Source organism: Dermochelys coriacea, chromosome 1 (assembly GCF_009764565.3).
Source record: "Dermochelys coriacea isolate rDerCor1 chromosome 1, rDerCor1.pri.v4, whole genome shotgun sequence".
NCBI lineage: Eukaryota > Metazoa > Chordata > Testudines > Dermochelyidae > Dermochelys > Dermochelys coriacea.
In genome coordinates, this window is record NC_050068.2 from 207,508,814 (window position 1) to 207,536,765 (window position 27,952).

The 27,952-nt window shown below is 43.9% G+C and overlaps 1 protein-coding gene across 3 annotated transcripts in view; it reads right to left on the bottom strand.

The window, feature by feature from the left end:
- Positions 1 to 25,143, bottom strand: part of SPICE1 (spindle and centriole associated protein 1) — a 31,874-nt gene extending 6,731 nt beyond the window's left edge. The window contains exons 1-12 of one of the 3 annotated variants that reach the window (XR_005288850.2): positions 24,997 to 25,143; positions 20,493 to 20,540; positions 18,836 to 18,982; positions 17,018 to 17,120; positions 16,082 to 16,203; positions 14,173 to 14,279; positions 11,483 to 11,625; positions 10,588 to 10,728; positions 8,377 to 8,642; positions 4,660 to 4,791; positions 3,667 to 3,802; positions 1,309 to 1,533 (exon numbers count right to left, since the gene is read on the bottom strand). Coding sequence is in view for 2 of the 3 variants with exons in the window: in XM_038371814.2 (XP_038227742.1) it covers positions 1,309 to 1,533; positions 3,667 to 3,802; positions 4,660 to 4,791; positions 8,377 to 8,642; positions 10,588 to 10,728; positions 11,483 to 11,625; positions 14,173 to 14,279; positions 16,082 to 16,203; positions 17,018 to 17,120; positions 18,836 to 18,982; positions 20,493 to 20,540; positions 24,997 to 25,089 (1,663 nt within the window). In the remaining variant the exon portion in view is untranslated. The remainder of the gene's footprint in view (positions 1 to 1,308; positions 1,534 to 3,666; positions 3,803 to 4,659; positions 4,792 to 8,376; positions 8,643 to 10,587; positions 10,729 to 11,482; positions 11,626 to 14,172; positions 14,280 to 16,081; positions 16,204 to 17,017; positions 17,121 to 18,835; positions 18,983 to 20,492; positions 20,541 to 24,996) is intronic. The other 2 variants (XM_038371824.2, XM_038371814.2) reach the window with 2 other exon arrangements.
- Positions 25,144 to 27,952: the final 2,809 nt, after the last annotated feature.

The following is a 27,952-nucleotide window of genomic DNA, read 5'->3' on the forward strand; positions in this document are numbered from 1 at the left end:
TAGTTTTCTACTCAAGGAACACCATTGGCTCATGTTCCCCAAAAGAGGTCACTGCAAGTATTTTAACAATTACAATAGAACCACAGAGTTACAAGTGCCAGAGTTATATGAACTGACCGTTAGAACCAGAAGTACGCAATCAGGCAGCAGCAGAGAATCTCCTGCCCCCCCAAACAACAAAAAAACCCAAAAACAGTACAGTACTGTGTTAAATGTAAGCAGTTAAAAATGAAGTTTAAAAAAAGATTTGACAAGGAAACTGTTTTGTGCTTGTTTCATTTAAATTAATATGGTTAAAAGCAGCATTTTTCTTCTGCATTTCAAAGCTGTAGTAAGTCAATGTTCAGTTGTAAACTTTTGAAAAAACCACCATAATAGTTTGTTCAGAGTTATGAACAATCTCCATTCCTGAGATATTTGTAACTCTGAGGTTCTACTGTACTTGGATTTAAAGCTAGCAGAGGGGAATGGGCTGAGGAGCCAAGGGAGAGAGGAGCTGAACTTTTCAGTTTGCAATATCAGTTGAAAACTTTGAAACAAACATTTATTTTATGGCTGAGTAAGTCCTCCATTTTATAAAAAGATTGCTCTCTAGTTATTTTCTACTTTGTTTCAGCCCAGAATCAACAACATCAAAGGAAATATGCAAAATGCTGAAAATAGCGCATGCGAGTTACCCGCTGCTAAGCCAGCACAGTTTGTCTTTTCCCAAATTACAGCATTTGAGTACAGAGCGACTTCTCAGAATTTGGAAGTAAATCTGTAGTTTAGGAGTTAACATTTAAAAAAAAAAAGGTTTTTTTTTTAAGAAATTTAACATCTAAGAACAGACCATTTATCACCCCTAACAACAGCAATATAGTGCAAACTCTTCAGATTTCCCATGTGGTTAAAAACTTACTGAAACCTTGTACATAGGCAACACTTAAAAATTATTTGAGGATTAATAGTCATTTTAGTTCTGTTATGCTTTGTAACTAAAAGTTTACTTGTCAGCAGGGGCTGCAGAAATTGAGAGTCAGCAGTCAACAGAAAGACAAGCAAACAGGAGAGGGCAGAAACACAGCTCCAGAGGCAAGAGACCTGGTTTCTGATGCCAGGCAACTTCTAATGGTGCCAGGCACCTAGTTGCCCAAATTGAACTTGCATAAAAGGGCTGCCTCCAAAAAACAAGTGGGCAAGGCCAAATCCTGGTGGAAGTTCATTCAACAAAGAATTACTATTTGAAAGAGGGAGCACAATATATTTGACACCATATGTGAAGGATATGGATCTCATTCAGTCCAAAGACAGAGACCACCATCTCACCATTCTGAAAAGGAGGGAATTCCTGGATACTCTTCTGTCTAGGTGGAGATAACAATACAGCTGGCTGGAACATATGAGCTGGCAAACTGCTGTCTGCCACTACAGCGTCTGGGGGACTTGACCACGGATGAAGTTTCACAGGCAGCTCCTCCTGTGAGAATACAAGTGCGTTTTCCCTTCTGAAAAGATCAGTCCTGGACACAGTGGAGTATAATACAGGCTTCTCTGAAGACAACAGACAAGGCAAGAATTGGGGGCATTAGAAACAAAATATTTTAGTACATGAGCAACAGAAAAATAAATTCCTAACAAGATAGGTCCTGCATTCAGATGACTGAAAACATGGTGGAGGGGGGGAGAGGAGAGGAGGGGGAATTTACCTAACAGTATTTTACCTTTGATGAAGAGCTAATCAATAAGCACACTCGGAAAAGATACAAAATCTTAATATACCTGAAGTAACCTTCTTTCTGTATTTCTGAAATGGCTTTCCATCTCCAAGATGGAAATTAACAAACTTCAGTGATCAGATTGTAGAACACCCCATAAGAGACTGGCACCAAGCATGCGACTCGTCAGTTGATCAGAATGCACACGAATATGCATTTGACTCTTCATTGTAAAGTGGGCTGATTGACAGAAATTTAGTTGTTACCACTCTATTTCCAGTCATTCTGTGCTGTATACCCTCCTTTTAAATCCACTCTCTCTAACTAGTATGCACATAGCCATCTAAACCATGGCTGCCATTCTCATCTAACTGCTTGCCTCTGACTGGTTTGTGTACACATCGCCATCTGTTTTGGACATGCCAGGGAAGCACAAAATGAAGAACATGACTGCAGTGTTATAGCTGGTTGTGAGATCATACTTAGTTGGAGTACACACACCCACCCACCCACCCCCCACCCACTCCCCTTAGCCCCCATTTGCGTGATCTTATATCTGGATTTCCCCTTAACAGCTTTGTTCAGGGCATTAATGCCTGAAAGGGAAAACTGTAGGAGGGATAAAGCAGGACATGCTGATCATAGAACTGAATGGCTGCATAACAGCGCTCTTAAATGTAAACAGCCAAAAGGGAACTGGTCTGTTAGAGACATTGCGTACAGTTTGTAGCAGATGTTACTAACTAATGTCAGATTACAGGGAGTCTTCCGCTCAGAATCACTGTTCCTCAGTAACCTTAACAAGGAATGAGAAAATCCTTCTTTATGTTTTCCCCAAGTAAAAGTATCCTTCCAGAGCTTCTTTTCTGTGCGTGGAGCCCTGTGTGGATACAAAATTTGTATCTGCATGCGATCTGTGATCCGCAAACATGGTCCACGGATATAAAATGGATATACACCGATTTGCAGGGCTTTACCCATGTGCCATTTGCCTTCTCAGCACCAGCTCCTCCAACTGACTCAAATGAGGCAGTTGGCTTCCTTGATTATCAAGACCTGTTGAAAAATAACTAACGAGTTAGCCTCCTCTACTACTGCATCAGAAATACCTGGCTTCAGAGTCTGAACCATCCAGAGAAGAGTCAGAAGGGAACAAGAACTCTCCTTCGTCAGGAGGTACAGAAAGAAACATGCTTTGAAGCTTTGACTCTTTTGAAAGAGTATTTTTGGAAGACATCCCAAAGAGGACAGAGCATTTGGAGGGGTTACTTGTGTTCAAAGAAGGGGAGCTTTGCTCCGAAACCTCTGGAGTTACAGCAGGAGCAGCAACAAGGGCTCTTCCTGAACAGAGTCCTCATAGAAAGATTAAGAAAAGGGCCATTAATTGTAATAGAAATGTTTGTGGTATAACCACATCTACAGCATAGGTCCATGGATGGTTACAGGACTGATCCTCACAGTCCAGATAGAGGCTTGGAGCTGCCAGTGAGATGAAAGAGGGGAGACCAACCAGAACTGTATAGAAGAGAATATTAAAACAAACAAACAAGGACAAGATGCCTTTAAAATCCAAAGGTTAGCAGCTGTGTCTCAGGGCAGAGCGTATGAGATAAGAGCCATTTACTGTGGCACAGAAGCAGACAACAGTTCCCAGGTTTATATGGGAGGTGCCTAGAAGACTCGAAGATTTAACCCACTAGCTCTTTCTGTCGAAGACGATCCATCTATCAGCCTCGGACTAGATGACTGTGTATGACAATTTACTGCCAAGCATGAGAGTTACTATCTGGCATAGTCCCACTGAATTCAATGAGATTACAACAGGCATCTGCTGGATCAAGTTCTGGTTTGTGTCAGTGATTTCTTGGCAACTATTCCATATTGTCATAGGTGTTGCTTGGAGCTGAGGGTGTTTTTCAAAGTGTCACCTAGGAGTCTAAAGTTATTAATGCGCTCAAACGACACCTACCTTGACTGTTGACTGGAACTCCGAAATCTGTTGGACTTCGCCCTCTGTTAGGATCTGTTATAGGAAGGCTTTTGAATGCCTGAGTGAGTGAAATCAACTGTTCATCTGTTACCACCATATATTGCTGAAACATTTTCTAAGGGAGGGGAAAAAAAAACCAAACCATACACACAGAGATCTGTGTTCTAGGGACAAAAGTTAGACAGATGTATTATTCCTCTGAGTGGAGGAATCTATTTCCCCGCTTAGTGCCAAAACTTTAATCTGATCCCAGTGAGGTGCCACAAAAAGGCATCTCTACACTTGTCTCCCCTATTTCTCTCTCCTCTTTTTCCTTCCTGACTAGCCCCATATTTTACTGATTACCCCCCAATGCACCCCATCATCCTCTTCCTTCTCCAGGTTGCTTTCTCTTATGGCTGCAACTTCCATCCTAATTCACAACAGCTGCAGAGTGACACGGTGAAACTAATAAGACCTCAAGTCAGTTCTACTTCACTGCCCCTCTAGTATTAATATTGTGAAAGCAAAGAGGCAGAGTTTTAAGTATGTAGACTGCACAGTGGGTGTCCATTAAAGTAAGACTAAGCTGTACTAAAATCAATCTTCTGCTAAAGTTTAAAAGGATTTTCTCAAAAAAATGTTTCTCATTACTCCTTTTAATTTATAGGAATTTGGAGCTTGTTGAAGTGAGGAGAATATACCACGAATTAGAATGAGGCACAGAGGGTTGACATTACACTTACACAAACCCCTCTATCACAACGCCCCCACTATTACATTCCTCGTATTCTTTAACTATCACATTTTCAATGCTGATTTGTAGCGCTGTCCCTTGCTGATAAAGTCCTTTGCCCCCTATGCTGCTCTGCCAATGCACGTCAACTCAGACATCACTCTAGAGATAAAGGGCCTGCTTAAATCTTTCACTGCATTAGTTCCTGCCTTGGGCTTTATAGGGTGTCAAAGAAAAGGCTCAACATCTCTTTGTACCTGTATGGCAGCATTTTCTTCTCTGACCAGAAGGATTTCAGTTGTCAGAGCATCAATCAGTGCTCTGTGCTCATTCAGCACCGCCTCAAGCTGCTGCCTCATCGCTGCTTCCTGACGCAGCTGCATCTCACTCTGGTGGGTGGGGGATGAAAAACACACACACAAAAAAAAAAAAAAAAATCAATCAATCGAGGTTCATGTTTACAAGAGGGAGTAACTCCAAACCTTGCTATCAAGTTAGCATAGAAATACAGCTTTTGCTACCAGCTTTAAGGTGATGTCAGTGTTACCATTACAATCCGGTTTTATTGCACTGATACTCCGCTCGACTCGTGTTACTGTCCCTTTCCCACTCTCCCATGATGGCACAGGAGTAGGGAAGACCTTTCAAACTCCTATGCTTCTTTCTTCACAGCCTTTATGAAAGACATAACCAGCTCTTGGTGAAGCACTCTCATTCTATCTACTCAGACTTCAACTCCGTACTATAGGATTGCACACTGAAGACAATGTAGAGTTAAGGGTGCTGGTGCTGGACAGTGCTTTGTGCTACTCATGTCTGGCTTGATCTTCCTGGCCATTCTCGTGAAGAGAGGTCAGACCAATTGAAGGAGAAGGCATCTGTTCTCCAGTATTGTTTCTACCAGGGCCGGGAGCAGAAGAGGAGATCAGATTTTTTTTTTCCCCTTGTTGGGGGCAAAACAGGTCTATTTAGAAAATGCCCTATTAGAGGGACATTAAGCAAAGAATATTGTTGTTCAGATCCCACTCCCCTGAGATCGACAGTTTGTAAATTGCTCTTATCCTTTAACATAAGCTAATGTAATGGAGAGACATTTCTTCTCTGTCCAGGGAGAATTCTAGATGCTTCCTCTCACCGGCGATGAGGAGCTAAGAGTCCTGCCTTGCCTGCTGACGTAGACCACTGCCATCTTATCATCAGTGGTGGTCAAGAGAGGGGAGAGGTGTCTCAGGACATTAGTGATGGCACTGATCTCCAGCCAGCTGATGCGCCTCCTGGATTCTGCTGAAGATCATTTGCCCAGCTATGAGTGTGACAGCACGAAGGCTGATACAGGGGTCTATGATCCTGGTCTCTGCTGGATCTGAAAGAGGTTTTCCTTGAGTTTTGTATAACATGCTACCACTCTAGGGTCGCCAGCATTGATGACCTGAGATACAGAGGACTACACATGGAATCCTCACTGTGATTCCCAATGGAGAAAATGAGAGCCTGGAGAGGTCATGTGTGGAGAAAGATCCACTGGACTGTGACTGTGTGCTAGACACATCAGATCAAGCAGGTAGAGTGCTCCTCCAAGTGGTTGGCTGAGTTATGAACAAGATGATCTACATCCTTTATTCTGAGGATGCACAATCTGGCCTCCAAATGCTAGAGATCCTGAGAAATATTGGGGAGCTCTTTTCCAGGATAAAGACAAAAGCTGTGCCTCTGCAGAGCTTGAATTACCCAACTGAGCATCTCAGATGGCTTCTGCTGGCACTCAGGCTGAATGAGAATGTCACCTGTATAGCAGTAAATGTAAATCTTCTCCTCCCTCAGGGAGGTAATCAGGGCTATCAAAATCTTGGAGAAAAGCTGTGAGGCCAAAGAGGGGGACAAAAGGAGGATCATGTATTGGAAATGATAATTGTCCAGAGTGAAGCACAGATACTGACAGGCAGATGTAAGAGGACATGCTGGTATATCTCCTTTAAGCCTATGGAACACGGGTAATCCACTTTCTGAATCTCTTAAAACTAGGAAGGATAGGTTTTCTAGACTGACATGGGTGCACCAGACTGTTTGATTGGTTTAGGTACGGTCAGAGCCAGGACTGAGCAGAACTATTCCATACTTTCAGGGAACTCAAACCAGTCTGAAATAAGAGCTCTGGGCCCTAGTGGTGTTGGGGGACAGGGTCAGTGACTGCAGCCAAGTGTGTCTCTTAGTCTTACGTGCTTTGTTTATAGTGTGCCAGGAGAGGAAGGCTTTCGAAGTGGAGGTAGGGCATACACAGCACAAACCAGTATTGAGGTGTGTCAATGCTCTAATTTATTTTTGTCCAATGGATCTTTGTGGGCAATAACATTCACAGGATGAGTGGCTTTGTTTTTTATATGCAAGTAAAAGCAGTAAGATTTTAGAATTCACTTCAGAGACATGACCAAATTTATTCCACTTTTCTTTAGGGATTTTATACAGTTTGGCATAGATCTCAGCAGTAGAGGGGTTTTTTTCCTTTTCACAGAGCTGTTCTGCATTTATTGCCTCCTCCAAAGAGAGTTTAGTGTTCGAAATGCAGTGTCTCTTGCTTTTATATTTAGAGGTAACCTTAGCAAAGGCTTCAAAAGACCAGAGTTTCCCTTCCTGAATTACTTATTTTAAGGATAATGTACCAATATCCTATCAGAAGTTCTGGATTCTGAGTCTACATCTCCAGGACAGGAGCCAGAGAATTCAGTCTCCACAGAGGAAGAGGAAATAACCTCTCTGGAAGCTCCAAGACCTCTTGGAATGCTCTTTTTCTAGGATGCGTGGCCCATCCCTTGGCAACTCCTGGCTGGCTGAACGGGAAGGGAGGTTAGCTAGGCAAATAAGCCAGGGCTGCAGAGTCCTTCCAAGCATAACCCCCATAATAGCTTTAAGGAGAAGACAGTGGACTGTGATGGTATCATACAGGCAGCATCTCAGTAAGGAACAAGGGTCTCTGGGTGCACAAGCACCACCACCAAGGGGACAGTCCCAAGGGTTACCAGTATCAAATTTGGCATGGCTGTATATGGCTTAGCCACTGCAAAAAGAGCAAGGGACAGCCCAACAAGTCACACAGCTGTGGCTGTATCCCTTTCAATCACGGTTTGACTGCATGGCCCACAGACCATATCTATGGGCTGAACATCACTCAACTCTCTCAAGACCGGAATGGAGACTCACTTCCAATGATGACAGTGATAGATGGCCAGGAATCAATTTCAGCCCTGCTTGGTCAACAGTATTTTTCAACTAGGCTGAGGGACCAGCCTCTGCTGTTTGTGATGCAACCTCATCTGTGCCTCAGACCCAGGGGTATAGCCTACCCAAATCTTCGCAGTCCAGGCCTAGGTCCAGTGCTCCCCGTGAAGAGAACACAGCACAAGGAAGCAACACAACTGAAAGGAGGACTGTCATCCAAACGCAAGGGTCTAAAAAACCCCGTGCTCAGAGCAGAGTGATTCACTGTGAAACAAGTATCAGCTAGGTGCTGTGATGTAGTTCCCAGGCACTTGTGGAAGAACCAGGAAGGGACGGAGATCTTTCGCATATAACTAATTCCAAAGCCCACATACCTAAGACAGATAGAGCACTTTTTAAAACTATAAAAATTAAATGCATATTCAGAATATTGGGTGTGTTTAAATGTTGCTTTGTTCACAATCAGTTGGTTTTTGTCTAAGTGGACTACATCTCTCATTGAAGTAAATGGGAGACCACCGGCATTTCAGTTCAGTGAACTCCTGCCCGTTTATTAGAGAGCATAGTTTCTGCTGAATTAATAAATTTTACCTTTTTTAAATTGCACACAAACAATCCTAACAAAACTATTACAGATATTGAGATTGCAAAGTAAATGACTTGTAAGTTAGGAAATGTCTAAGTTAAGGTTGTAAATTAATCTATAAGCCTTGTGCTTATTCATTCTAGCTACAGGAGCAGTTCACATAACATCTACTCACCTCCTTGAGGTAGCGCATCAGACGACAGAGTGTGTTCACCAGTGACATGGTGAACCCTGTGAGGCCATGACCGTTTTGCATTTTCTGTACTTCACGGCCTGTCCATCGCTCATATTCCTCCATTTCATGCTCCACTTCATGTATCATGCTATTCAGGACATCCATGCTGGATTTATTGCCACTTGGGAGTTCGAAGGAAGCCGCATTAGCAAGAGAATCATTTCTTCTCTGTTTGGAAGCCATCTGTGCAGTTTGATTTCTTTTCACTGAAAGAGACCGAGACATAAAAAAAAATCCTTTAAATTCCAACTGTTAGTTTAATAGTGTTTGTGATTCCAATCAAAACAGACCAATTTTTGTTGAAACAAGCCATGGGAGAAGTACTCTGTTCCAGCACTATAATGAACAAAGCAACATCAAAGATAGATGCATCCTAGTCATTCAGATTAATACAGTTTGTTTCTAAATCCTCAGAAACTGGACTTAACTCTGAGGACCACCCTAGCGACTTTCAAGGAGGCAGAGACCACACCTGGTTTACACATATGGTAAATGATCATCGAAATATATACTTTTACCTTCCTTGGCAGACAATTCAAAACTGTTTGTGCGTGAACTCCAACAACCATGGAAATATACAGCTGATCAACAGCCTTCAGCCCACAAATACAGGGAAGGACAACCGTACGTTGGATTTCTCCTCCTTCAGGCCTCACTTTGGGAACCCCTGGTCTAAATTTCTGCAGAACCAACACTGTGTATAAGAGTTGACTCTTCTACAAACCCCTAAGTATTAAATACATAGATTGATCACCATAGATCTGTGAGGTACAGCACAGAAAAAAGTTCCAGGGAGTGCACGAGGACAGCCATGTAGAGAGGTACAGGTGATTTAGCAGGGAAGTGAGTAGCATGAAGGTACCCCGTCTACATTCCCCAACCTCCCATGGACCTTTGCTATGCTCCTCAGCAGGAGTCAAAGTTTTATAGACCTGCTCAGGCACATTCAACCAAGACTTAGCTGTGGGGAAGCAGAGCTGAGGCATAGTGGGTGGGATGGGGCTTGCAGCAGAAAGTACACCTATAATTAAGCTACTAGCTCCACTCCTGAGGCATCTTCTCTGTCTGACAATCTTCTGAAAAACTACAGGAAGCGAGTCCTCATACGATGAGCCGGAGTGAATCAACTGGAATAGAACTGCTGCTGAAGAAGGTTATAACCTCCCAGCGTCTCAAAGCATATGGATGACACTCCATCCCCAAAAACCCTTAAAACACCCTCGTATGTCCTACATGGCAGCTCTCCCAATTGGCTCTCCACAGTCCTGCTGCCTGGTGGTACCAAAATAGCAGTGGCAATATGAAGCCCTGGCAATGGCAATGCCACATTGAATCCAGAGCTAGTTCCTCATGACATTGTTGACTCTTTTGCACAGTGAATCAGTAATAGCACGATGTGGATCCCAGTCCATATGAACCGAGCTATTAACACACGAAGACTGCACTCCCCCCCCCCCTCAGCCACTTCATGCAAATTTATTCAGTTATGAGGAGTAAGTGGAACTATTCTTTATGCACAGAATTGTCAAATTTCATAAGTGTCCTATCCATACAGGATTATGTGACAGACATTTTAGAAGTTGGGAGGGACTATTTTGGGTCCTCCCTCCCCCTTTTTAAGTCAGAGGCACCTAAAAAAATTCAGAATATTGGGTGTGACATCCAGACCAAATTTCATGCAGGAAGAATTTTTAAGTGTTTCCTAAAAATTAGTAAGTATTTTTCTAAAACAATTTAAATGAAAATATCAAATTGTCCCCAAAGGGCTGTTGTGCCAAACTTGGAGACTAAATTCAAAACAAGATTTCAGTTCTTTATGAGCAAATCACAATGCAACCATAACTATGTAGTCACTACTTCTACCTCTGTAATCTTAGCAAATACCAGAGCTGAAAGTAAAACTCCAAGCAAAGAGTGTACTGTAACCAGGGATCACAAGCAGGGAAAGAGGAGAATTCTTTACTATCAGGTTAAGTACTAAATTGCTACTGTATCTTGACTTTTAACGCCAATAAATGACATTAAATGGTACTGATTATCAATGAAAATATGGTCTCAACCAGAGATTTAAGAGACACTGGAGGAAGGCAGATACACTGTCTCAGGTACAAGTTACTTTGGATGAAATATTCATTTTAAAAAGGATCAGACCTTTTGCTGAAACTTGCTTTTGCTTTCTTGGGTTTGGGTTCAGCACTTGTCTCACAGTGTAAGAGGAATCTGAAGTCTGCTCTTCATCTTCATTCTGAAGCCTTGAATGGACTCTCTGGACTACTCTGGTAGCATTGAGGGCTGATTAAAAACAAAAACAAAAATCACACATAACTGCCCACACATACAACTTTAAGTGATTAACTGTAAAATATTTCATCCAATGCACTAAATGTCCCAACAACAACAACTATGTGGGTGAAACCAGACAATCACTACACTCTCAAAATGAACTCACACAGCAAAATGATGAGACAAAAACACCATATCACCTATGGGCAAACACTTTTCACAAAACAAATCACTCCATATCTGACCTCTCAGTCCTCATCCTCAAAGGAAACCTTCACAAGAACTTCAAAAGATGAGCCTGGAAGCTTAAATTCATAACTTTGCTATACGCTAAAAATAATGGACTTAATAAAGCACTGGATTTACGATTTATTAACAATCTGTCACACACTAACCCCCCTTTTTTGTCCTATGACTGGAGAGATGTTAACAGGTCACTTCACTTAGAATGTGTGTTAACTACTGATGCTAAACCATCTGTTCTACCTTGTATTTAGTTGTGACACGGAGTACATTTCCCAGACTGAAGAAGAGCACTGTCTCGCTCAAAAGCTTGTCTCCCTCGCCAACAGAAATAAAAGATCTCTCACCCACCTTGTCTCTATTTATAAACACAATCAAACTGCCTGCGCCTTACTCTGCTAACCCAACTCAGATTTCTGAAACTCTATTCCTGTCCCTTCCTCTCCACTAAGATTATTCTGAGTAAGATTTTGTTAGCAGCCTATGTCCTTTGAGAGTCAATGTTCTAGCAGAGCCAAACCTGCACCTCCTGACGATGGCAAAGCAGTTGTTGGAGTCACAGCTACATTTGCTTTCTGCGATGGGGTAGGTGTTCTCAGTTGCTTCTCAGCCCATAGCTGGGAAGCCCCAGCAGCTTTTTCTTCTTTCAGTAAGTGGAGTAGCCTATATATAAGCATAAGAGAGAAAGTGCAAGGGTACACTGAAATCTGAAATGACAATGCTTACAGCTAATCTTTACCATCTATCCATAAAAAGCCTCTCAAAAAAAGTCTTTACTCCTGGGAGAATTCTGTGCCACTGCGCACGTGCAGAATTAATATCCCCTGCAGAGTTCTTTGCTTCCCTAGAGAAAAATGACTTTCTGACAAAATCAAAATGAAGCCACAAGAATACCGTCAGGAGTAAAAAGTACTTAAAATTGCTCAAGCAAATTCCCCATTAATCAAAGCCTCAAAATCCTAGAAAGGAGTTAAATCCTTCCCCGCTCTATTTTAGTTACACAAGTTCTCCTCCACTGCAACCAACGCAAGGCTGGTCTACATTATGAAGGTTAGAGTGGTTTAACTAAAGCTACACAGCTATGAACTTGTAGCGTAGATGCACATTACAATGACAGAAAGGGTTCTTCTGCCACTCTAGTAACTCCACCTTCCCAAGTGATGGTAGCTAGGTTGACGGATGAATGCTTCTGTGGATTTAGCTGCATCTACATCAATATTTTAGGCTGGTGTAGTTGCAGCACTCAGGAGTGTGGATTTTTCACATTCCTGAGTGCTTTAGCTATGCCAAGGTAAGCTTTAACCTTAGAGCAAGCCATGGTGACATAACATTTGACATTTCCTCCAACGACACCAGCAAGTACGCTACTTTAAAAACTCCAACACAACAGCCTTCAAACCCAATGCTACTTTCCTCAGTCAACTCAAATACACATTGCTATAGTTGCAAACCAACATGGCCAAATGTAATAAAAATTCTATATAAAAATTTCATTCACAATATAAGTTGCTGAAGTCAATACAACACTGATGAAGAACCACAATCAAGGAAACAAAAAGGTATGTCTATACGAACCTACACCCACCACAGACATCCACACTAATCCACCAACACATATAGCAGACCTTCAAATGCACACCACTACCCACAACCATTCAAACATCTTAAATACTAGCCAACCTTATTACTGAGAACATACCTTATACAATGAAACAAATACATGATCTACCCCCTTATAGCACTCACAAGACAATCTTTTAACCTCCAGTTATTCAACACAAGTACATACACATATATGTTCTGACAGAGAGAGAGAGAGAGAGAGAGAGTGAGGAGAGATCACTACTGAGAGTTAAAACACATATAATGGAGATTGTAATGATGAATGGTGTATATGGAGGATATGATGATATGTTAGCTGTAGTGAGCACATGTTTGCATAAGTTAAGTATGATAGGAATATGCTTAACTTCTTTTCCAGGATTTTGAGTTTTGCATGAGTGGTTAACTCTTCAGTGCAAGAGTTCTGGTCTTTTTTTGGCACATGCAAAAAAAAAAAAAAAAAAAAAAAAAATCTCCCGTTCTTCTTTCCTCCACCTCCAACTTTTTCACCTCTATGACTAATACTGAGGCTTCTGATGCACTTTCTAATCTCTAATACAGCCATCTGTACCATTGACTCCATTCCCTCCCAACTCCTGATCTCCCTCAGTCCTTTCCTCTACAGATACAAACATGCTGTAGTCATCATCCTCCATCTCCAAAAGACAATCCCCAAATTTCAACTGCCTCTGACTACTACCCCTCCCTTCTATCCTTCACATGAGATAACAGTACATACCATATGAAACTGTTATCTCAAGTTCCAAACTCCATCCTTGATCCCCCGCAATCTTCCTTCTAGCCTCTTCACTAAGGTGAAACAGCTCTTAAAGTCTAACAGACTCTTCTTAGCCAAGTCCAAAGGTCTCTACTCCATCCCCATCATTCTTGGCATTTCCTTTGCTTCTGACATGGAAGATCAAGCCTTTCTTCTTGATACATTATCGGTTCTGGACTCACAGAAGAGAACTGCACTGATTCTCCTATTTGATCATGCCTTCCATGTCTGTCAACAGGTCCTTCTCTTCCAATCTATTGCAGTCCACTGGGGTCCCACAGAGTCCTGTTCTTAGCCTGCCCTCTTTTCCCTTTATACACTCTCCTCGCTGGGTTCTCTTAATTGCTATTAAGGTTTCAACTACCAATCCAATTCCACAAGTCAACCTATTATTTGTACTGAGGTAGTGCCTAGAGGTCCAAATCAGGAATGGGAGCCTACTGCACTCTGCACTGTCCATACAACTGAAAGAAGACCCCTGTCCCAAAGTAGCTTACAATGCAAATATGAGACAGTGGGGGGGGGGGGGAGAGAACACAAGGTAACAATGAGACCATTATGGTAACTGTAATAAATATCAGTCACAGCTCAACAAGTGCCTAGTCATTGCCAAGTGTTTTGTAGGCATCATGGAAGAGGTGAGTTTAAGGAGAGATTTGAAGGAGGATATATCATAATAGCTTTGTGGATATTTATGGGGAGCAACTCCTGTGCATAAGAGATAGCGATGGGAGAAAGCACAAAGGTGTTTGGACATCTGATAGTGCTATTAAAATGCTATGGGGACAGAAGCCTTACGATAGTGGACCGATAGACAAACACACACTGACCTGTTTGTGTCAATGTTGGACTTGAAGTGCAAAGACACATCCTGTTCATTCACACTGTCCTCTGACTGACAGTTGGAGGAACCTTCCCCTTCTACTTCATTGAGAGCCTGTCTCAGAAAAACACAAGACATCTCAAATGTTACATGACAGCAATTTAAACCCACCCTTCGGAAAGGAAAAAAATAAAGTAGTTCACTGGAAACACTTCCCAGAAAACAAGTCTCTTTATTGTAGTTCCCCATCCCTAAAATATGGACAAAATACTCGCATCTTACAGAGAAGACAGGAAATAAATTCATTAATGTTTGTGAAGCACTGGGATACTACAGTGATGAGTACTCTAGAAAAGACCACAGGAAATGAATACTTCAGTATTCAATGCTTTGTTTGGATGTGTGCAGTAAGGCAAGGGCCGCACAATGACTGAGAATAAAAAATATTGAACAGTTGCCTCATTTCCTTAGTAGTGGCCTTTCTAGCCATCAAATGAGAGAGGTATTGTGGAAAAAAATATAACGTATGATCATGTAACTAAGTGGAAAAATTAATACTACCAGAACAATTAAACTCTAGTATTTCCTAAATTTTGAATGATTCACTTTGCAATCTAAACATTCTTTTAATGTGCGTTATATATAAAAAACCCACACAAATTGCATTTCCAGCACATGCATAAAAAAGAGTGACATAATGCAATGAAAAGGGCGATATTTCATTGTGCACGTAACTTAGGAAAGTCAATTCAGAATTAAGGTCTCCTGCAGTAACCAGAATTTTGCCCTGTGCATGCTTTACAACAGGATCTTTGGGCAGGATTTTCAAAAGAGCAGAAGAGAGTTGGACATCCAAATCTCACTGAAATTCAGTGGTGATTGGGTACCTGCCTCCCTTAGCTTCCTCTGGAAAGCCCAGACTTTCAACCCATCATATAGTTCACATGCAGCGATACAATATGCTACATATATAAATCAAAGGCCACAGCAAAAAAATGCAAATAATGAATGCCTTCATTTAAAAAGAGCCCAGTCTAACTGGCAGAGCAGTCCTGAATTCAGTTTAGGATATTATGTATTTGTACAAGGTGCTAGGGCATAAATATTAGTACAGAATCATAACAGGAAGATTACACTTATGGTAGATATGACACTTTCATGCCAAGACCCTATTTGCTGTCACTTGTAACTTTTCAGAAAAGGAGCCCTTGGGATGAAGTCTCTTATCCTTGTTCTCAACGTCAAGTTAGTATTTTTGGTATGATTTCAGATATATCAGTTATCTGAGGGGGGAAAAGCACATCAAAGTTATTCAAATTTTACTTGTCTAAAGCAAAAATTATTTTGTTTTAAAAGTTCAAACTTGCAATTTATGCAGTTTCTGCTATGGTTACAAAAAAACTAGTTAAGAAACAGACTTAAGTGAACATCAAAAGAACACTCTGAATGCAGTCAGTGAAATAGCCACATACAGAGATATCACTGCTTAAGGCTTCTGAGTATATCTCAATGTGTGTGCATTCCGCTAAATGTCAGGAAAATTAGTTCCAGATTTAATCAATCACTTCTACTTTTACTTTTTAAAAACTAAACACAAATGAAACCATGTTAATGCAACATCAAAGATGATGCTTTTTGTACAAAAAGGTCAGGAAATCCAAAGTCAGGGTTCCCAAAGCAACCCAAAATATATTATTTTCTGCATAATATATGCAGTTTTATCTCTGTATACAGTGTTAAACATAAGTTATAATAATACATATACGCTATACACAAAAGACCTGATTTAGAATAGCTTAGGAAGCTTAATTTTGGATTCCTGACTTTCACGCAAGTGAAGACATAGCCACAGAACCCTGCATTGAAAATGTCGTTTACTTGCATTTACTATACAGTCCATATAAAGAGTACATTACCTGGGGATCCATGATAGATTCACTAAGGATGGAAAGCTGTGTGGGAGGATCACTTTTTTGTACAATTGGACCTTGAGAGGATTCCAGGTCACAATGAGGAGCCATTGTTACATTAGGGAAACCTAAAGTAGACAGAGGAAGACAGGAAGTCATAACACAAAGGGCTACTTAGCTGATAAACCATTATCTCAGGAGAAACCAGGTCCAAAATCCTACCACTATCTCAGGACTTCTGTACCATAAATTAAGCCCCCTTTTGTCTCTGAGATATATCACACAAGTCAAGGGGAGGTGAACATCACTCCTGAGTAACCCTAGTGGCCAGCCACAAAGTCACACTACATACTGGGTGGAGGGCTAGGGTTGCCACTGTACATACTGATGTAATCAGAGAAACGGGCACATGCACGGAGGAACATACAGTCATTACAAGTGAAAGAAATGGCAATCCACAGAAAAGAGATGAATGAAACTGCAGAGCCCACCATTCTCTCTGGTGAGAAGGGCCAATAGGTTTTGCATTCTCGATCAAGAGCAAGCAAGAGACCCTCATTCATCCACTGACAAACCTCCAAGGGCACCCAGGACTATGCATCAGAGGCATTCAGGAGTGAGACCACAAGAACTGCCATAATGGATCAGACTCTGAGGTCTATCTAATCCAGAACCCAGATGGTTCAGAGGAAGACGTAAGAACCCTGCAGTAGCAAGGTGTGTGATAACCTGCCCCTCACATTAGGTGTCATCCTGATCTGTAATAGTTAGAGTGGGTTCCCCTTTGTACTATGTTAAGGGAACCAACTATGCTATGTTAAATAACCAGATCGACCAAACAATCTGAGCAGATTACAAATTTTGTTTAATTTCAAAGTTGTAGACTGGGTAAAAAGTGTGGTAATCTTACATGAACTGCCTTACACAAATTAGATGGTTTACCTGTATGCCTGCGAGGAGCATCGCCAAACAGGTCTTTCACCACAGCCATGGCTTGATCAGATCTCTCCAACACATCCTGCAGCTGATACTGATCAGAGAGAATCTGAAGGCACAGCACAGGAGACACTTCATACCATCATATACAAACTGATTTCCCCCCAAAAAAAAAAAAAACACAGGATAAATACATGGATTATGGAAAGGGATTTTGGTATCATTATCCTTAACAGGTAATAACAGAATAGCCATCTATCATAGTTCTGGGGTTAACTCTGCCTCTGCCCCTTTCATGGTCTGCTCACAAGCACCACTTTAGTCTCAGGTCCCCAGCTGTCACTTCTATATGGGCTGGGACCTCTCCCTTCAGACTGGGGATTTAAGATTGCAGTCCCCATGCAGTTCACGGTGATTATCCCAGCAGATCAGACCTTAGTCCGGCACCCACAATTCGCTTTCTCTCAAGGGAAATCATCAGGAATAGGAGTGGCCAGCCAGCTTTCACAAAACACAATATACGTATTTTAAGACAAAAGCATTACCGATACAACATATACTAAAAACACCTACACGCACTAAGATTACCAAGTGTTGCCTTCTTTCATGTGCAGACCCTAGCAGGTTCTAGTCCTTCCAACCCTTCCAGCAGGGTTTGCCTTTTTTGATTACAATTCCATGTCAGTTTCTGGATCAAAGTGCGGGATACCTAACCAGTTCAGGCTGACCCTTTATACGACAAGCTCTTTCCTTGTCCTCTTGAACCCAGTCTCAGCCTACATAGGCAACTCGCCCCAGAAGGTGGTACTTCTCTAGAGTGGTTTACCTGCCCTGGCAGCTGCAGTAATTACCCTCCACTGATGTAATTGTTAGGGGAAACTTGGTAACCCTCCACCATGAAACTAACATACAATCCCTAGCTCACGAAGATGCATATAACTTTTATAGATACAAGAACTTGTGACTAATCCCATGGCCCACAGCAACTGGCACATCTCAAATAACCATGCTGCAGGGAATTACTGGCTGTTTGAATCAGGGGAAATCATTTAATTGAGTGAGAAGCTATTGCCTCCTGACTGGAGTCAGATAGTGCTGCTGCAGTCAGAACTCAAAAGCTGGTTAAATAGTAGTAGTAGTAGTAGTATTACACAGTGTTTAAGGCAGGCCAAGATAGCGAGGGACAGAATTAAAATTCCAAATTTAGGAACACCGGATCACCGGCTAGTGCTTACAGCTCCTCAACCCATTTTGTCAATTTTCTTTCCCTTCCCGCCCCTCTTTTTTACACTCCCCTTCTTGCTGGCCTCCTTTCTTCTGGTTAAATACAGCCATTGCAGGTACAGAGGTTCCCCAGACACCAGAAACTTAGCATTTCCACTAAACAATGAAGTACATCGTGTGTGTGAGAGGGAGAAAGACAAGCACAGGATACATCGCCCTTTCACAGCTTGGAATTTAGAACTGCAAGGATCCCTGAACAGCAGCATTCAAAAAATGGCTGGGGCCAAGAGCAAGATCTGATACTCTGTAGACCACGTGATCATGTCTCCTTGGAGCTTGGGTGCCTGTTAACCACGGAGCCTACTCCAACCAATGTTCTGCAGAAGCTGAAAGAAGAGCACCTAGGGGTGAGCAATTCTGTACATTAGCCAAGCTTGATTATTCAGCCAGGCAGTGGATTTCGACCTACAGGCAGGAGCAATTTTCCATTTTGCCACAAGTCCTTCATAGCAAAGGAGATGAGGAAGAAGATACAAAGTGCTAGTTTCATGATCCTGGCAAATTAAAAACGTGTGTTGAAAGTCAAGACCTAGCTCTCACCTCTCGCATGAGGGCCAGCTTCCTTTTTTCTAGGGAATCAGGAGCCCCCTGCCTCTGCTTCTTCCATTTTCTCTTCAGTGCTTTCTCTTGTAGCTCCATGTGCACCAGTGCTTTGTTCTTTGACTTGTGTATCTCATGACGCCGCACCTATGCGGGCATGAAAGAGAATCTGGTTCAACTCTAAGGGACATGCTAAGACAGTGATTCTCAGTCAGGGTTCTGGGGACCCCGGGGGGCCACGAGCAGGTTTCAGGGGGTCCACCAAGCATGGCTGGCATTAGACTCACTAGGGCCTAAGGCAGAAAGCCAAAGCCGAAGCCTCGACACGCAGGACTGTAGTCCAGGGCCCCGAGCCTCACAACCCAGGGCTGAAGTCAAAGCCTGAACAATTTAGCTTTACGGTGCCCCCTGTGCTGTATGGATCAGGCAACTGTCCTGCTTGCTACACCCTAATGGTGGGCCTGGCTTTTATATGCAGAAAAACAGTTGCAGTGGCATAGCTGGGCCATGGAGTTTTTATAGCATGTTGAGGGGGGCCTTAAAAAAAAAAAAAGAAAGGTTGAGAACCCCTGAGCTAAGGCACTCTTACAAGCAGCAGGGAAACTGCCAGTGGGCTTCTTTTTTGGATCTACCAATTTATGCATTGGGTACAGTGAAGTCAAACCACATGTTGGTGATGCCAGTAATGTCACCATCTATGAATGGCAACTGCAATCACAGAGTCGACCACTCTGCGAAGAACAAAAGTTTAAGTTACCTCACAGAGCAAAGGCAAGGGGGAAATGTATGCGTTCCCATCTGCCCTACATTACTGAAATAACAGCAACAGCTGTATCCAACAGTCACAGAAATACTGTCACCCAGAACACTGAAAACAAGGCAAAATACATTGTCTGATTCAACACTGCTGTTGAGTATCAGTATCTCCACCCCCTGAATGGGATGCATGTATCTAATTCAGATTAATAGCACATTTAATGTATTAGATTCTCACAGGCCTCCAAGCACCCTGATTAGAGAATAATTAAGTTATAGAATTTAGAAAGAGAGAGAGAGACTTATGTCATCAAAACTAGCCTCCTGACAAGAGATATGATCCTAAATGAGCACAAACTCCTTCATTGTATCCTCAGTACTATACTATATGTTAGTGCTGTCAGCTGGATGGAATTGAACTCATACTTTGTGAAGAATAATAGCTCTACATAGCAGGAATAGTAGCAGTGGTGTGAACCTGTTCAACCCCCTGCAAGAATTAAGGAAATTCCAAGACTAAAGACCATACTTTTCAGCCCTTTCTTCAGTAAAGACGATGCAGGTTAAACTTATCTATTGGAAGGTTTTCTTCCCCCCCCCCCCCATTACCCCATGTTGGAAAACATTCTAGAGGGATCCACTGGAAAATATATCAGAATATTGGTTAAAATAAGCTGGTTTAAGGAGACATTAAGCAGATGAGCACTGCTAAAAGAAGGAGTTGTGCATATAGTTATTGGGGGTAAAAAGCTATATTTAAAAAAGGTTTCGGTGGGTAGGGAAGGGAGATTAAGATGTTATAAACAAAACACCCCATATAAATAAAATGAAATATCTGCCCCAGATTACCAGGTAGATTGACCTGCTATGGAATAGAGGTAATGACAGATTTTTGACTTACCATGTCTTCAGGAGTTGCACGATGCACTGTTAAATCATGGACAGTGCTCTGCAAAAAGAAACAAGAGAACACAAATGCAAACACAGAGGTGGAATTGATGTTTTTTAATACCCTATTGATTTGCTCTTTAAGTTACTAAAATAATAAGCACTCCAAGTTTAGAGACAAGTGTCTATTGATAAATAGAGCAGAGATGGCATAGATCACTTTACAGTTCTACACAATATTCCATCAAAAAACTATGTTAAAAGAATATTAATTTTGCATTCAAAAGTCAGGCAATGATAATATGGAATCCTAACTCTGCCCCCTTGGGCGCATACATCATGACACAATCTTTAATTATGTGATGATCACATATTACTTCTCAAAAGGGAGAGAGGGAGGATGGACCAATTTTACGGCACTAGCATAGGATTTGGTTTCAAGTCCCTGTTCTGCCAGACTTCTTGTGTGACATTGGGCAAAATACTTAGCCACACTCTCTCTGTTCTTTATCTATAAAGTGCAGATAATACCTCTCAGAGGTGTTGTAAGGATAAATACTCTAAAGGTTGTGAGGTGTTCAGATACTACAGTGATGGTGGCCATAAGAATACTTAGGATAGAAATAATACAATATTTTTTTCCCCTACAAGCTCACATACATGGGTATGCCAGAGAGTCACTCTATACAAGATGCATAGTGAATGAGCCAAGTGCTCCATATAGCCTACACTTTTCTGACTGTGCAGGCAAGATCCAGGATACTCTATACCAAATGACTTCTACTTCAAGGTCCCTGCCTTTCAATGATGCTTTGGAGCAGCAGGCTGAAAATCCTGCAGCACCTTCAGATAAGATAAAAGATGGATGTGTTCATTTTCACATGTAATTAAATGAAAACCATCAGTATGATAATCCTTGTAGAATTTAAGTTTTCAGTGTGCTGCAGAACTTTGTGTTGAAAACTCAATTTCATTTGTAGAAGTTGTCCAGGGTGCACGCAAAAAGAAATTGACAATGATGCCAGTGGATTGGGGAGTAGCAGGGCCTTTTTGTACCTGGGGAGCAGGTTTTGTATTTTAGCACAAGCATATTCATTGAATATTCCTCCACCAGTGATGAGCCATGAAAAGAGTTTTAAATGTCAATACTGATATTACCACTGGTAGATTTCAAAGTCAATACCTTGTTTCTGTCTAAGGTTTATGCAGCGTGTAATAAATGAGGCAGTTCATTTTGTTATTGTTTCTGGCTGTCTTCATACTGACGCAGCACAGCATCAGTAACACTCTGTTCACTTTTGGAAAGTTCTTTTTACAGCCATAAGGCACGTACACACAGGGCCCAATTCACCATTAACCTATGTGTCTAATCCTCATAGTTCAAAGTCAGTCACGGAATTTTACACCTACTTCACATTGGTGTAGGCAGCTATAGAAAACACAGAATGAATGCCCCTCATTTTTTAAGTAGAGAAGCTTAGATTCTGGAGCGGGGGGGAGGGGGGGGGATTCTACAAATTGTGACCATGAAGTAAAACAGGACCCTGTGTATTATAGAAACAGCAAATTATATAATATTGTATTTCAATAACTTTGTACGGTAAAGCTTATACAGCACATGGTGAATAGGTAATGGATCCTCAGTGATAATTATCTACCTATCAAATGTTAACCTGTGTATGCAGATCTGACTAGAGGATTATAGATTCCAAGGCCAGAAGGGAGCATTGTGAACATCTAGTCTAACCTCTTGTATAACTCAGGGCCATAGAACTTCCCCAAAATAATTCACAGAGCAGATTTTTGAGAAAAATCACCCAAGCTTGATTTAAAAGTAATCAGTGATAGAGAATCCACCCCGACCCTTGGTAAACTGTTCCAATGATTAATTACCCTCACTTTAAAAAAATGTATGTCTTATTTCCAATCTGAATTTGTCTTCCAGCCATTGGATTGTGTTATACTCTTCTTTGCTAGACTGTACAGACCATTATTAAATATTTAATACCCAGGTACAGAGACTGTAAGCAAGTCAACCCTTAACCTTCTCTTTGTTAAGCTAAATAGATTGAGCTCTTTGAGTCTACCATTATATGGCTTGTTTTCTAATCCATTAATGAATCATTCTTGTTGCTTTTCTTTGAATCCTCTCCAGTTTATCAACATTCTTCTTGAATTCTGGACACAGGACTCCAGCAGCAGTCACACTAGTTTCAAATGCAGAGGTAAAATAATCTACTCCTACTCAAGATTCCCATGTTTATGCGTTCAAAGATGGCATTAGCTCTTTTGGCAATAGCATCCCATTGGGAGTTCATGTTTAGGGGATTATTCACCCCAACCCCCACGTTTTTTCAGAGTTACTGCTTCCTAAGGTAGAGTCCCCATTCTGTCAGCATGACCCACATTCGTTGTTCCTAGAGGTATACATTTACATTTAGCTGTATTAAAACATATATTGTTTGCTTGCACCCAGTTTAGTGGTCACTTCTGTTTAAACACAAAAAACTATGCTCTTTCTACATCCAGATGATTTGGCGCTCAAACCGTTAAAAAGTTACAGCAATTTTTGTCATGGAGAAATTTCTCTCTCTCTTCTATTGTCTTTTCACTCAAAGAACTGAACTGTTTTATCCCAAATTTTCCCAAAAATTCGACTTGGGGACAGAGCCCTGAAAACTTTCAGCCTGAAAGGTGAACTTTTTGAACAATTATAAATAACCAGCTGAAGAGAGAGGCTGAGACTGGAAGTGCTAGTACTCGTGCAAACTTAAAGAAAGATGTCACTTGCCCATGAGCTGTAAGAGAGTACCTTAAAATGAATGCCCGTGGAATAGTCTCTTCAAGTCTATGCATTCCAATGCCAGACAGATTTGTATCACAAATTGGACAGATTTCAGAGAGTTGGGGAACTGAATAGATTAAATTACAACGAACGGATTATGGGTTTGAGCCTTCATTCACTAGAATCCAACAGGGCCAGCTCCATTGAGTTCAGGCATTGGAAGAGACAAACATGGCTTACATACCTTGGCTAAACCAGAAAGGCTTTGTCTAGACTAGGATTTAAAAGTGTGATGTTAGTTGACACATTTTTAAATTTTAGTGTAGACAGGGTCCACCGAATTTAATGTAAACTAAACTCTCAAGTCAAAGCCTTTGGTCTGCCTACTTATCACATTCTAATATCACACCTTAAATAGTATGTCTAGACTATACTCTAGATATATTGGTATAGCTAAACTGCCAGACCCCTTAGTGCAGATGCAGCTTAAGGAGTTTTTCCATCAGCACAGTAGCACCACCTCCCCAGACAGAAGCGCTCTTTACTCCTGGGGAAATTCTGTGCCACTGCACATGTGCAGAATTTATGTCCCCCACAGATTTCTTTGCTCCCCCGCAGAAAAATGACTGATGGGGAAGCGAAGTGAAACCACAAGAGCAGTCGTCCCAGCAGTATGTTTCAGGTGCCAAGAGCAGCTGGCAGAGAGGTAAATCACTGTGGGGGAGGGGGTGGGACTGGCGAAGACCCGGCTGGTGGCTCCTACCCCGTACCAGGCTCAGCTGCTAGTTCTGGCTGGGCTGGGCAAGACGGGACTTCTTCTTCCCCTGCACAGCATCCAGGACCAGGTCAGACCCCCCCCACCCCCGGATTTCTCCCCCAGCTGCAGAAAGATCTGCAAATTCCACCCTCCCCCCACTTCCTGAAACCATCACTCCTCAGCTGCCCGGGAAGGGATCCCTGGACAGAGAGCTGCTCCCCCATCTGCCCAGCCCCCATGCATCCACATGCCCTCATACTCGACCCTCCCGCCGAGCCCACCCACACGCAGAACCCCACTCCGCTGAGCCCCAACCAGCTGCCTCTGGACCTTTTTGGGGCATCAACTTTTTAATTGTTTTGGTGCAGCATGCCCTCAGGAGTCTGCCGGGGGGGGGGCTCTGCCAGCCTAGCTAGGGGGCTGGGGTATTTCCACGCCCCAGACAGGCACAGCTGGGCCAACAAAACCTGGTGCGTGGAGCTGGCAGCAGCCAGAATGAGGCCAAAGGCGATGCCCCGGCTCCAGGTACGCCAGGGGCTCAGCCCCTTCAACGGAGAGGCCTCATTAGCCGGGGGCAGCCACAGGGCGCAGAAAGAAAAGGAAACGGACGGGGGAACCGCAGCCAGGCTGCCCCATCAGCGCGGGGCCGGGCCGAGGCGGGCAGCCTCCCCTGGGGGGCCGGGCCAGAGCCGGGGCTCGCCCAGCACACACACGCGGCAGGGCGGGCTCTGCCGGGCGGGCTGGGGGGAGGCGGGGCGCCGGCACCGGGGCTCCTCTCTCCGCCTCTCCGGAGCCCGGCCCCCGCCGCCCGCACCCGCGGTGACCAAGCAGCGCAGGGAGCCCGCGCCGGCGGCCATCGCCCGGCTCCCTGCGGCCCCGCCGCCCCAGGCCTCCCGCACCCCGGCTGCGATGGGCGCGGGCCCCCCGTGCCTCAGTTTCCCCCGCTGTACCGGGCCGGGGGGGGGCTCCACTCACGTCCCAGTCCCGCTCGGCCGCCGGCGGCTTCTTCTTCGCCTTCGGCGGCTTCCTCCCCGCGGCGCGGGGCCGCGTCACCCGCACCAGGGACATGGCAGGACCCGGAGGGGGCGGGGCAGGAAGCGCAGGGGCTCGAGCCGCCGCCGTTAGAGGCCGGCCTGACCCCGCCCCCAGGCCGCTCCCGCCCGTCACCAGGGAAACCCCGCCCCGGCCACCGGGCCCCGCCCCCGAGCGTGGGGCAACCCCGCCCCTGCACGTCGCGGACCCCTCCCTCCCATATTACCTACTGTCTTAGTGTACCTGCACCCCACTGACCCCCCCCCGGCATACTAGCCATTGCTCCACTGTACCCCCAATATACCCCACTGCCCCACCAGCCATACCACCCACTCTCCCAGTGTACCCCCAGCTCTCAGTAATCATCCACCCCACTGTCCCCATATACCCCGCACTGCCACCCCAACAACCCACTATTTTCCATGCCCCCACAACCCTCATTAATCTTACCCATTTCCCCCACCGCATTCTGGCTGATCATACTGCCCTTAGTGTGCCCCGGTCCCCATTGATCCTCCCCAACTGGCCCAATACACCCCACCCTGACTGATCCTCTCAGTCCCTCTCCACCCTCATTCCTTCCCACAGTCACCGCACTGCTCCTCACCCAAACTACCAGGCCCCTCTGTACCCCCCAAAGATCTTCCTCGCTGCCCCCACCCCTCACTGCCCCCCAATGTTCCCCCACTGTTCCCAGACCACCGCCCTGCCCCCATTCCCCATCACCCCCTCTCCCTGTTCACTGTGAGGGCATAAGAAGCAAAGTTCTAAGGGGAAGTCTCCATTGCAGTTAGGCATCTGTGGCTGGCCCATGCCCGCTGACTCGGGCTCGTGGGGCTCCAGCTTAGGAGCTGTTTCAATGCGGTGTAGAGCAGTGGTTTTCAACCTTTTTTTCATTTGCGGACCCTTAAAAATGTTTTGAATGGAGGTGCGGACCCCTTTGGAAATTCAACTTGTGGTCCGTGGACCCCCTACCTTAGAAGTCTTAGAGCTTGTCTACACTATAAGATTAGGTCAATTTAATTTAGATTGACCTACAATCACCACAGTAATTCAATGGGCTGTTGGAGTCCACACGATCCTCCTTCTGTCAGTGGAGCCCATCCTCACTAGGAGCACTTGCAGTGCACTGACTGAAGTGGGGCACTGTGGGGCCCTTACAGTTGAATGTGGGGCACTGACAGCCACATGGGGCTCACAGTTGTAGTTCCCCATCCACACTGGGGTGACAGTCCCAGCTGTGAGCTCCTCCCACGCTTCACAGCACAGAGCCTATCAGCAGTGAAATTGCTCAGAGCAGCCACACTCTTACAGCTCTGGGAGCTTCCTGGGGAGCTGAGAGCCCTGGCTGTCAGCACCCAGCAGCTGGGCTTGGAGAGGGGAGCCTGGGCAGCAGCCCAGCGGGGGCCCACAGGGCTCCCAGGGGGGAGAGGGGAACCGGGGCAGCAGCCTGCTGGGAGCGGGTAGCCCGGGGAACAGCCAAGCTCTAGCTCGAGCCAACAGCCTTAGCTGTGAGCTAGGCGCAGGGTTCACAACAGGGAACCTAACAGACTTTCTTGTCAATTTCAGGGCTTTAGCCAGCAGCCCATGTAAGTAATGCAGTGGCTACACAGACACTGCGTCGCCCTAACTATACAGACATAAGCCCTATGCCTTTGGTGCCTTACATCGACCTAACTCTGTAGTCTAGACCGAGCCTTAGACAGAAAACTGACTGAACAGAATTCAAATATAAATGTTGCATGTGCTTGGCACGGCATTTGATGCAGCATGAGAAAGGGCACTAAACTGTGGGCTTCTATGGTAACAACAAGAAAAGGAGTACTTGTGGCACCTTAGAGACTAACAAATTTATTAGAGCATAAGCTTTCGTGAGCTACAGCTCACTGCATCCGATGAAGCGAGCTGTAGCTCACGAAAGCTTATGCTCTAATAAATTTGTTAGTCTCTAAGGTGCCACAAGTCCTCCTTTTCTTTTTGCGAATACAGACTAACACGGCTGCTACTCTGAAACCTATGGTAACAACAACACTTCCTGGTTTTGACCTGTAGGTGGGGGTATTCACCTATTTTTGATTGATCAGAGAACCAGAATGCATTTTCGAAATCACCTTTCGCTAGGGTTGCCAGTTGTGGTTGGATGTATCCTGGAGGTTTCATCACATGACATAATCTTTAATTAAAGATTAATTTTTAATTCCCGGAGAGTCTAGGACAATCTTGCAGGGTTGGCTACCCTACCTTTCACTGACCCCTTAGACATACCACAGGTTGAAAACAACTTGTGTAGATGTTGCAGCTGGGACTGCGGCCCCAGCTCTGGGACCATCCCACCTCGCAGGGTCCTAGAACTTGCGCTGAAGCCCAGGCCTGAACATCTACATGGTAGTTAAACAACCCCTTAGCCTGAGTCAGCTGGCACAGGCCAGCTGTCAGTTTTTAATTGCATTGTAGACATACTCTTGCCCAAATACTCAAACAGCTCCTCTACCTAGCATACACAGACAGCTTCTGGTTTGCTGACAGGGAAATGCTGATACCACAAGCCTGAGGACTCCCAAAGGCTCGTTACAATTGATTTGTTGAGAAAGGAGCTGTTGTACTTTAATGGAGCTCAACACTGGGGGGCTATTTCGAGAGGGCATGGGAGAATCACCTCCAAAGTTATGCAGAAAAACAGATGGAAGTATAGAAATATAAAGAATGAAGCCAGAGCCATCTGCCATTGTAGACGTGCCATTGAGCACTTGAAGAAACGTGTAAAAGGGGCCAACCGAAAGAATCCCTCTGTCAAACAGCTGGGCTTGTCTATACATAAAAATTAATCAGGAATAAAGTAGGGTATGAATTTCAGGTATATATTTCACATATGTATTGTTAGAGGTTGACAATGTAACCA